At 36.6% G+C, this 11,678-nt stretch overlaps 1 protein-coding gene across 4 annotated transcripts; it reads left to right on the forward strand.

The window, feature by feature from the left end:
- The first annotated feature begins 1,053 nt into the window (after positions 1-1,053).
- On the forward strand, positions 1,054-11,533 carry LOC108453098 (1-phosphatidylinositol-3-phosphate 5-kinase FAB1A). 4 transcript variants are annotated; one of them, XM_017751044.2, is made up of 14 exons: positions 1,054-1,302; positions 1,721-1,807; positions 2,050-2,747; positions 3,071-3,799; positions 4,172-4,325; positions 4,476-4,820; positions 5,982-6,552; positions 6,655-6,893; positions 6,972-7,303; positions 7,784-7,907; positions 7,995-8,165; positions 8,360-9,895; positions 10,369-10,635; positions 10,950-11,533. In XM_017751044.2, the coding sequence occupies exons 3-14, from the start codon at positions 2,140-2,142 to the stop codon at positions 11,271-11,273; spliced, it is 5,400 nt and encodes a 1,799-aa protein (XP_017606533.1). In that variant the 5' UTR covers positions 1,054-1,302; positions 1,721-1,807; positions 2,050-2,139; the 3' UTR covers positions 11,274-11,533. The 4 variants fall into 4 exon arrangements, with proteins under 4 accessions (XP_017606533.1, XP_052884250.1, XP_017606507.1 ...); XM_053028290.1 differs by having other exon boundaries at positions 2,076-2,747; XM_017751018.2 differs by having other exon boundaries at positions 5,982-6,893.
- The last annotated feature ends 145 nt before the right edge of the window (positions 11,534-11,678 follow it).

Consider the following 11,678-nt stretch of genomic DNA (forward strand, 5'->3'; position numbering starts at 1 on the left):
AAATAGAAATTTTTTATACATGTGAAAATTAAATATTTAGAACATAATAAGGTGTTTAAAAATAACACGAACAAATAATAAATTTATAGTTTAAAAGTAATTAATTATAGCACAAAGCAATATGTATGATATTAAAATAAAAAAAAATTAAACAATGAGTCAATATATAAATACATTAGATTAACAATATTAATTATGCTATTATGATATTGTCATTAATCTTAAGTTGATATCAAATTAACTTGCGACACTAATTCAATTAATAATATTATTAATATATACAATTAATTGAGATAATAAAATATATAATAGAATTAAAATATACAAAGATTTTATAATAAAATATTAATTTAAGGGTAACATTAAAATTAAATTGGTGTTTGATTGGATATTAATTTAATCTAAAATTTTAAGTATTACATATGAGTCAATTAGTAATGTCACGTGCCATGCGTGGTTGCCTCATGCAGACATGCACTGCAAAGGCAAATTTGTCAATAAATTGTTTTTTTCCTTTAAATTTGTCAATATTTGAAGTTGATAAAAGTTTTCGCATTTATATTTTTATGTAAAGCCCTAGGAAAAGTATAATTATATAATAAAATAAAACATCTGAAAATAAATTGCGACAGAAAGAAAAATTATGTTTATACTCATTATTTAAAAAAATCATGAAAAAATAATTTAAAATGGTAAACACAAGGCGCCCTTTTACACAATAACTAAAAAATGAAAAAAAAGCTTTCTAGAAAAGAAAAGAAAAAGCTTTCATAATGTTATTTAATATAAAATATTACTCTCAAGCCATAATTTCAAATAATGAGTTATTAATGTTATTTTTTATAGAAAATAGTATACAAAATGGTTTAAGTAATAGTAACCAATATTCTTTGAATAATAATTAAGTATTGTTTTTAATATAAATTATACATTTAATAAACTTTAAATATTCAAATATAATTTATAGAATATATATTTTAATATGTTGATAATTTAATTGTTTTAATTACATAAAAAATTATAAAAAAATCTTCTTCTTCTTCTTTTTTTTTTTATAAAAAGAGATTAAAATAAGAATTATCATCCCAAACAAAGATCAAGCGGGTTAACTAAAAAGAAAAGGACCGTTGTTATTTGCGAAGAAAAGAAAACAAGAAAGAAAGGAAGAGAGAAAAAGCTAACAATCAAAACGAGAAGTCGAGAACGACACAGCAAAAAGCACAGACTTCACAGGAAAACAAAATACACAAATAAATAAAGCGAAACGGGAAACCGAGGAAAAAAGAAGAAGAAAATAATAAGGTAGAATTCTTTCTTTTTATAAAAATAGTAGTAAAAAAAATATTGTTCTTCTTTTTTGGAAAATTCAATCGTGTATTTTTCTTTTGGTTTCATCACTGCCGCCAAATTTTCCACGAAGAAGTCTGGAGGTTAACGGCTTTTGATTTTTTATTTTTCTCTGTTTGGCAGTTTCAATTTGATTTTTATTTCTATACAAGTAGAAATTTAACGTGTTAATTTAGTTTTAATCAATTAAAGAGTAATTCAGTTTTCTTGATGAGATTTTCCATTGCTAGTAGATCCAAACGAACTTTTAATCTTTTTTTTTCTTTCTTTTGTTAATCGATCTCTATGAGAATTATCTGATTGATTTAATCTTAGGGTTTCTATGGTATAAGTTATTAATTTTTCAATTTCGTGGTTTTATTGGATGGAGCAGTGAATAGAAGTTACAACTCTAACTGATGAAGAAGATATTGGAATTTAGGGCTTTTGGACAGTGGAACTTGAGGTGCTAGTATTCCAGGTAATTTTGGTTTTTGTATTACTTTCTTTTGAAAATGTTCATGTTATTCTTTTGATGTAATTTTAATTAGTTGCTCAAAGCCTCAAACATGTAAAAAAAACATTAGTAGTCAATTCCAATTCAAGTTTTCCCTCCACTTTCAATTAATAGTTTTCTGTTTGGATTCTTAAGTTTCAGAGTAGTAGTTTTGTTGGAACTTAATTGTATATTTATTTATTTGTTGTGGTTTTAATAATGGCTAGGGTAATGGGAGTAGTGGTTTTTGTAGTTGAGGTCGTGAGAGTGGCAAATGAATGAATCATGATGACTGGGATCAATTTGGATAATTGTCGATGGGCACGTCTGACGACAAACAATCTGACCATGTTGACACTAAGTCGTGGATCCCTAGGAGTGAGCTTCTGAATGTGTCAAGGGATTTTTGGATGCCCGATCAGAGTTGTAGGGTATGCTACGAGTGTGACTCCCAATTTACAATATTTAATCGTAGGCATCATTGTCGACTTTGTGGCCGTGTTTTCTGTGCCAAGTGTACAGCAAACTCAGTTCCTGTCCCATCTGATGAGCCAAGAGCTGGTCGTGAAGATTCAGAAAGGATTAGGGTATGTAATTACTGCTTCAAGCAATGGGAGCAGGGAATAGCAGTTGACAATAATGGGACCAAAACACCTAGTCCTGATCTCAGTCCATCTCCATCAGCAGCAAGCTTGGCCAGTACCAAGTCCAGCTGCACCTATAATAGTGGTAGCAGCTTTGTTGGTTCTACACCATATGCAACCGGACCTTACTATCGCGTGAATTGTAATTCTGGTCTTAGCCATTGTGAATCTTCCCAAATGAATGGTGCTGAGCAAAACAGTGAGACATCTGGGATGAGCACAGATCAAAGTTCAGCCTTAGTAGATTCTTATTCAAACCGTTTTGACTTTTGTAGTAACAGGTACCTTCCCCCTTGCTAATGTACTTTTGAGTAAAGTGTTTTTACCTGAATTTGGAATTTCACATGCCTTTGCATGCACACACGCATGCGCGTGCACATATGTTTCAATGCTTGCTGAGAGTGGGGACCTATAATGGTTTAGCTATGCTTCCTTCATGATACCAATTATGTCTGGATGAGCTTTTACTTCTTTGCTCAATGTTTTGTGTTACTCTGTCAATTCATATTCGAATTAGACAGCTTGCCTTGGCTGGAATACATGAGTTTTTGTGCTTTTATTTTATGATGATTTTGAGTTAGTGATCAATACTTATTACTTTCAGGAGTGATGACGAAGATGATGATTATGGTGCATATCGTTCAGATTCAGAATCAAAGCATTATGCTCATGCTGAAGAGTATTATGGTGCAATCAATATTGACGAATATGGCCGTGTTTATGGATCAGATAAAGTGCATCCTGATGCGGTGAACATTGATGCGAAATCTTTGAGTGGTTCACCATTAGCTAAGAATTTTGATACAAGTGTGGATGAAATCAAGAAATTTGAAGAAGAAAATGAGCAAGAGAATGCTGATGAGGGTGAAGCTCCTGCTTATGATGTGGATGGTACTGATGCTGAGCCTGTGGATTTTGAGAACAATTGGCTACTGTGGCTCCCTCCAGAGCCTGCGGATGGGGAGGATGAGAGGGAAGCTGCTCTATTTGATGATGACGACGAGGATGAGGGTGCTACAGGAGAGTGGGGATATTTACGTTCAAATAGCTTTGGCACCGGGGAACGTAGCAGGGATAAGTCTGTTGAGGAGCACAGGCGAGCCATGAAAAATGTTGTAGAAGGGCATTTTCGAGCTTTGGTCTCTCAGCTTTTGCAGGTTGAAAACCTTCCCGTACGGGATGATGATGGCAGAGAGAATTGGTTGGATATAATCACGTCTTTGTCATGGGAAGCTGCAACACTTCTGAAGCCAGATACAAGCAAGGGAGGAGGAATGGATCCTGGAGGATATGTGAAAGTTAAATGCATAGCTTCCGGGCGTCCAAGTGAAAGGTAATCTCACCGAACCCCATTTTGAAAATTTGTTGATTGTTATGTGAAGAGAATGCTACATCAGCTGTTTTTATTGAGCACCTTTTAATATCCTAAAGTTATTTATCCAATTGCATCCCTTCACATATCTCATCAGCTATCATTTGTGAAGATCCCTCATATTTGTATAGAGTATTCAGAATGCTTTTCCGGTGATTTTTTTTGTTCATTTGAGGCAATTGTGAGAGAATAATATGGAAAGATAGTTACAATTAATAATAAAATCAAATTTGCTGCAAAAAGAATGCTTCATAGGTTTTCTAGTTCTTCATTCTATTTACCATTTACTTTTGCTGATGAGATTCTGATTTCCCTTGTTAATATTTTCTCTAGTGCTGTGGTTAAAGGAGTTGTTTGTAAGAAAAATGTAGCTCATCGACGAATGACTTCGAAAATAGAAAAACCTCGTTTTCTAATTCTTGGAGGAGCTTTGGAATATCAGCGTATTTCTAACCACTTGTCCAGTTTTGATACATTGTTGCAGCAGGTTTGTATTTCTACTGTTCCCTTCTATTTTGGTTTGTTAATTAACCTAGGTTCATAATAAGGGTTAAAGCAAGGAACATTCCTTTGATTCCTACCTTCTAGAACATGAAGCAGTTAAGGCTAATATTTGTTAGCTTACCCTCCTTTCCAGGAAATGGACCATTTGAAGATGGCAGTTGCTAAAATTGGTGCACATCATCCTAATGTTCTTTTGGTGGAGAAATCCGTGTCCCGTTATGCTCAAGATTACCTTCTTGCCAAAGATATTTCACTTGTTCTCAACATTAAGAGGCCACTCTTAGAGCGTATAGCCCGCTGCACTGGTGCCCAAATTGTTCCATCCATTGATCATCTAACATCGCCAAAGTTGGGTTATTGTGATGTGTTCCACGTGGAGAAATTTTTTGAGGAGCATGGAAGTGCCGGGCAAGGTGGAAAAAGATTGACAAAGACTCTGATGTTTTTTGAGGGTTGCCCGAAGCCTCTGGGTTATACAGTAAGTCCTTTCAGTATACATGGTACACATATCGATTTCCTAGTGCTGACATAATCTGTTTATAATTTGGAAAATTTTCCGGTATGCATTGCTGATCTTAGTGTCATTTTAGTTATTAAAACTTTTGCATTAAAAGTATGGTTATTTTTTGTATGTTTTGTTTAGGTTATCTTTTATCTTGTTTATGTTTACCGTGATGCATTTGTTTCACAAAGATGAGAGTGATATAAACAGTCTTAAAGGCTCCACGCTCTCAGCAATATAAACACCTAAAGAGAAACTCAGAAAAAGTCTAAAACAAGCTCCTACTAAACCTGAAAATGGGTTAAACAGGTCAGGCTTTTAAGAAATTAATGAGTAATCATGGAAGTCTACTCAACATTCATTTATCATCTTTGACCTGAGTCCAGTATTTTAACCCTGTCTTTAAAGCACATGGAACAACCAGCATTTCTTTTCCTTAACATTTCAGAGCAATCAGTTTGCACTTTGTTTAACACTGTTGTTCCTTTCCAGCCATATTGTGTGCACAGTTGTAGTCAAAGTAGTTCATACAGTGGGGCTTTAATGATCATATTAGTGTAAGATCCACCTACCCTATTAATTATCATCTACCTGGAGTAACGACAATATGGGGAAGGGCTAATTTACTGAGTTTCATCTGGCCATAACTTGATGGAACAATTTGTTTTTACTATAACCATTCTCAGATTCTGCTGATACAGCAATTTCCTTTATTATCATGTGACAAATAACTTTGTTAATATGAAAAAGGAAAACATCAGCCATCTAGCATCTCTTTTGGTTGTCCTATAACTTGCATGTGGAAGAAACCATCTGCCACCTTAACATTCTCCAAATCATCTTCTGCACTCACATCTATTAGAGCACCTTGTGGCTGCAAAAACCCACTTAGGTTCTCTTTGTTCTTGCACAAGTTTGGAATAAATTTGTACTATAGTGTAGCAGTAACTATTGTGGCTGTCCACAGTCAAGTTGTTTGCCAACTTTTAGAATGGCATGGTGCATGGAATGTGGCTGCATAAAAGCTTTTGTGGGTCAAGTCATGCCACTTACAAATTGCATTGTAATCATTCTAAAATAACTTTCCAAGTAAAAATGTTTGGTGCTGAGATGGTCTAACTGTTAACTTTGTTTCAGATTTTACTCAAGGGTGCCAATGGAGATGAACTGAAAAAGGTGAAACATGTTGTCCAATATGGAGTTTTTGCAGCTTATCACTTGGCTCTTGAGACATCATTTCTAGCTGATGAAGGTGCCACGCTTCCAGAGCTCCCTTTAAAGTCTCCTATAACTGTTGCCTTACCCGATAAACCATCAAGTATTGACAGGTCTATTTCCATTGTACCTGGCTTTACCATCCCATCCTCCAGGAAGCCGATGGCTTCTCAATCTATTAATGAATTGCAGAAATCCAACAAAGGCGTTGTCTCAGATGGTCCATCATTTGCCAACAATTTACAAGGGGGCAAATCTACAGAGGCCAATTTATCTTGCTTGTCCAAAGGTCCTCAGACTGTGTCAAACTCCAAGGAATCTGTTTTTGACTCTGTTGAAGATGTTTCTTCCTTGAATTCACAATCTGCTTCAAGGATGGAAACCTCTTCTTGTGACTATGTTCCCTCATCAAATCTTGCATTTTGCAAGGTTGGAGTTGACCCTAAAGAATCTGTAAAAAGAAAAACAACTAGCAGTGGAGAAGATTTAACAGGTAACCAGTTTATTTCTCTTTCTCAAAAATTATCAGAAGCACCACAGCAACGTGGTGGCAGTCATCATGCTGATTGCGCTTTGTTGGCTGCATTTCATCTAGATGACCCAGGGATGGCATCCTCAAAACAAGAGCCTATTAACAATAATGAAGAGGCAGGGTCCTCGAAGGATGAGTTTAGTCCATCACCTTCAGACCACCAGAGCATTTTGGTGTCGTTATCAACACGTTGTGTGTTGAAGGGCACTGTGTGTGAACGGTCTCATCTCTTCCGGATCAAATACTATGGGAGCTTTGATAAGCCTTTGGGGCGATTTTTACAAGATCATCTATTTGATCAGGTATTTTTATTGTTATTATTTCATGTAGAAAACTCGTCTTCCTCTTTGCTTCTCATTACTAAAGATTCTTCTTATCAGAGCTCCCGTTGTCGATCATGTGAGATGCCATCTGAGGCACATGTTCATTGTTATACTCATCGGCAAGGTAGCCTGACAATATCTGTTAAGAAACTACCAGATCCTCCCTTACCAGGAGAACGGGAAGACAAGATTTGGATGTGGCATAGGTGCTTGCGATGCCCTCGGACCAATGGATTCCCTCCAGCCACAAGAAGAGTTGTAATGTCTGATGCTGCTTGGGGCTTATCCTTCGGGAAATTTTTGGAGCTTAGCTTTTCTAACCATGCAGCTGCTAGCAGAGTTGCAAGCTGTGGTCATTCCCTTCACAGAGATTGTCTTCGATTTTATGGGTAACGCTTTACATAAGAAATATGAAGTACTATGTTTATTAAAAATAAATATTACAGTCATCCCTTCATAGATTGTATCTGGTGTGTGGTATTGACTAATGAGTTGCCTGGGTCTTCAATGCAAATACTTACACCAGTACATTGGTACAGTTTGTATTACATATATTTAATTGAGCAGTAATAAGGGATACACCTGTATAGACATATGTATGAGGTTTCCATGGTTAGGGACCACCTGAAGTTTACCAAATGGCTGTTGCTTCAAGATAAAGTGCCTAATTGCCTTGAATTCCTAGGACTTCCCAAGTCAGTTATTCCCTTCTGGATAAGGAGGGTTATTGGCCTCGAAAGGGACGGAAAGGGCAGGGTTAATTAGTTGTATGAGATATAGATTGTAAAAGAATTCAAAAGGTGTAAAATAATCAAATGAAAAATATCAGTTGCATGTGGCCTCTGATTGTACTGTTTTACCTCATGCAGATTCGGGAGAATGGTTGCTTGTTTTCGATATGCTTCCATTGATGTCCATTCTGTTTATCTTCCACCTTCAAAACTGGAATTTAATCATGATAATCAGGAGTGGATACAAAGTGAAGCAAATGAGGTTTGACTATCCAAAATTCTTGTTCCAGTTCAAAAAGCTAATCTTCAGTCAACTAACACCTTGAAGGTCATTGGCACTGTTTTGCAGGTGAGTAACAGGGCAGAATTCCTTTTTAGTGAAGTGTACAATGCTCTTCAAAAGTTTTCAGAGAAATTATTAGGTTCAGAGTCCAATAATTGTGGCATAAAGGCACCTGAAAGAAGAAGCTGCATCGAAGAACTGGAAGCAATTTTCCAAAAAGATAGAAAAGAATTTCAGGTTGTTGGTTTGAAACTCGTCATGTGCACCCTCTTCTTGTCCCTTATGAGCAACAACTGCTATCTGGTTGCCATAATTAATGCATGAACCTAGTTGTTCAGAAGTTTTACCCATTCTTAAATTTTTTGTTTTTTTATGCATAAAACCACCCTCACATCCTGTCTTGTTTCTTATCTGTTTATTTTTTTTCTTAGGATTCTTTACAGGAAGTGCTTTGTAAGGAAGTGAAAGTTGGCCAACCTGTTATTGACATTCTTGAGGTCAATAAGTTGCGCAGGAAAATGCTCTTTCTTTCTTATATTTGGGACCAACGTCTGATACATGCATATAGTTCACTTAACAATAATATCCAGGAAGTTATAAGCAGTCCCACCCCAAAGCTTGGACTGAAGCCTACGAGTTCTGTGGAGAAGCTTGTTGAGATGAATGTTAGTCCCAAGCCAACTAAAGTCATTAGTGGCTGCAGCTCTGCCCTAGTTGAGAACAAGCCTGATATAAACATGAATCAAGTAGGCAATACTGATGAAATTAGCAAGCCAGGTGGCAGTCAGAAAGAAAAACACATGGACCAGAACTTCGATAACAGGAAGGAGGCCGAATCATCTCTTTCTTCTAGTGCAAATAGCAGCCAGAAATCTGATTCTGTGGAGTCTGAAAGAGTTAAAAGAGGAGTCCTGTCAGAAGGGGAATTTCCAAGTATGGAAAATTTATCTGACACCCTTGAGGCAGCATGGACTGGTGAAACTCATCCAGGTAGCGTACTTCCTAAGGAGAATGGTTGCAGTGTTCCTGATTCAGCTGTGGCGGATATGTCAGCTGCAGTAAGTTCAGATCCAGGAAATCGTGCTAGTGGTCGTGGTGAAATGGAAGTGGCACGTTCTCCTCAGTCTGATCTGCCTACTAAAGGACTTGAAAGTATGGAGAAGCCTATGAGCTGGGAAAGCATGCCATTTCCAAATTTTCATGACTCATTTAATAAGAATTCTTCATTCAATGTTCAAAAACTCAATGTCAGTGAGCATAATCCAGTCTATATCTCATCATTTAGGGAGTTGGAAAAGCAAAGTGGTCCCAGGTTGCTACTTCCTGTTGGTGTTAATGAGACAGTCGTGCCTGTTTATGATGATGAGCCTGCTAGTATTATAGCCTATGCACTTGTCTCATCAGATTACCATTCACAGATCTCTGAGCTGGAGAGACGAAAAGATGCTGTTGATTCTGCAGTTTCGTCATCACTTTTTGATTCAATAAACCTGCTCTCACTTAATTCTTTTAGTGACATATCTGATACTTACAGAAGCTTTGGTTCTGGTGATGATAGTATACTGTCTTTGTCTGGGTCACAAATCTCCCTGGTTTCTGACCCCCTCTTGTACACAAAGGATTTGCATGCCAGAGTTTCTTTTACCGATGATGGTCCCCTTGGGAAGGTGAAGTACTCAGTAACTTGTTACTACGCAAAGCGGTTTGAGAGCTTGAGGAGGACTTGCTGCCCTTCTGAGCTGGATTTTATACGGTCTCTCAGTCGTTGTAAGAAGTGGGACGCCCAAGGCGGCAAGAGCAAAGTCTTCTTTGCAAAAACTTTAGATGACCGATTTATCATCAAACAGGTTACAAAGACAGAACTAGAATCATTCGTCAAGTTTGGACCAGCTTATTTCAAGTATTTGTCTGATTCAATCAATACAAGAAGCCCAACTTGCCTGGCAAAGATTTTGGGCATATACCAGGTATTCATTATACTAGTTAAATTTCATGAGTGAACTTTTGACAATTATTCCTAGCAAAAAACTTGATTTAATACCACAAAGCATTGGTTATCTATTGCTTTTCCTGTCTTGTCAATTATGCTTTCTAATTCATTTTCAAAACACTCTAGTTCAATCATCTGGCAGTTCTCCCTTTTTCTCTTTCTGCTAAAAGCACATTTCACAATGTGATATCTTAGGGATATGTGATCCTTACTAATCTACTCCACCTTTGGCATAGATGTGTCCAAATATGCTGTGATAGCACTTGATGTTCTAATGTTAAAAAGCCTGAGATATGAGCTGCCCAAGTGCATACCACTGAGAAGATTTTTCAAGTTTTATCTGCTTTGTTATGTTGTAGTTTCCCAACCAAAAGTAGTTGTTTTCTTATTTTGTTATAATTATACCTCGAGTTTCGGTTTAATTTTCCTTCTGGTGTCATTATCTTGAAGGTTTCATCAAAGCACCTTAAAGGAGGGAAGGAATCAAAAATGGATGTTTTGGTGATGGAAAATCTTCTCTTCAGGCGTAAGGTTACAAGGCTTTATGACCTTAAAGGATCTTCACGATCAAGGTATAATCCTGATACAAGTGGCAGTAACAAAGTTCTTCTGGATCAAAATTTGATTGAAGCAATGCCGACTTCTCCAATTTTTGTTGGAAGCAAAGCGAAGCGGTTGTTGGAGAGGGCTGTCTGGAATGACACTTCCTTTCTTGCTGTAAGTTGGAATTTAACTTGTCATTTAAATGTCTTGGAGCTGCACATACAATTTTCAATATTTTCTTTATATTTTGCGGTGGTGCCACGGCATATATTTTGGTAATTATCACTATGACATAAAAGAAACAATGGTGTGTAATGTAGTTGGGTGTGGGCTGTCTGTCATAGTGTAGGATTGGTTTCTTCTCATTAGCATTCTTCATACTATACTATTAAATAGGGATGGTCTTCATATTATAAGCTAATTGAATTGATCCAACGGTCCAATTTGCCACTTAATGTTCTAATAATTATGTATACATTTTGCAACAGTTAGTTGATGTAATGGACTATTCATTACTAGTTGGGGTGGACGAGGAAAAACATGAGCTTGTTCTTGGAATAATTGATTTCATGAGGCAATACACATGGGACAAGCACCTTGAAACTTGGGTGAAGACGTCAGGCATTCTTGGCGGGCAAAACGCACCTCCAACAGTGATCTCGCCCCAACAGTACAAGAAAAGATTCAGAAAAGCTATGACTGCTTATTTTCTCATGGTGCCAGACCAGTGGTCTCCTCCGACAATTGCTCCTAGTGGGTCACAGACAGACCTTTGTGAAGAAAATACTCAAGGTGGTAACTCTGTTGAATGATAATGTGAATCCTTTTACTTGTATATGCCAAAATGTAAGTTCAATACTCCTCTCTCTCTTTATATCTCTTACCTTCTTTTTAACTTCATTTTTGCCCATCTTCTTCTTTTTTCTCTTATCCAATTGTAATTGTTAAATGGCTGCCACATTTTATGTATCATCATCATCAATGTATGCATCTGTTATTTATTGATGTCCATTGTAAGCTGCAAAAAAGCTATTTTTACTACCTTGAACTATTGTATTTTCATACTTGTATAGTTTTTGTGTATGATTACTGTTTTTTTTTTAATGATTTTAAAGCTTTTGTATGGAGCTGCGGTGGGAATGGTTCCCTTCGCCGGGTGCCCTTTTGGCAACGAGACGGGGAACCTAATTTACTTGCGTCATTTGAATAGTTTACCA

This window comes from Gossypium arboreum, chromosome 5 (genome assembly GCF_025698485.1).
Source record: "Gossypium arboreum isolate Shixiya-1 chromosome 5, ASM2569848v2, whole genome shotgun sequence".
Taxonomy (NCBI): domain Eukaryota; kingdom Viridiplantae; phylum Streptophyta; class Magnoliopsida; order Malvales; family Malvaceae; genus Gossypium; species Gossypium arboreum.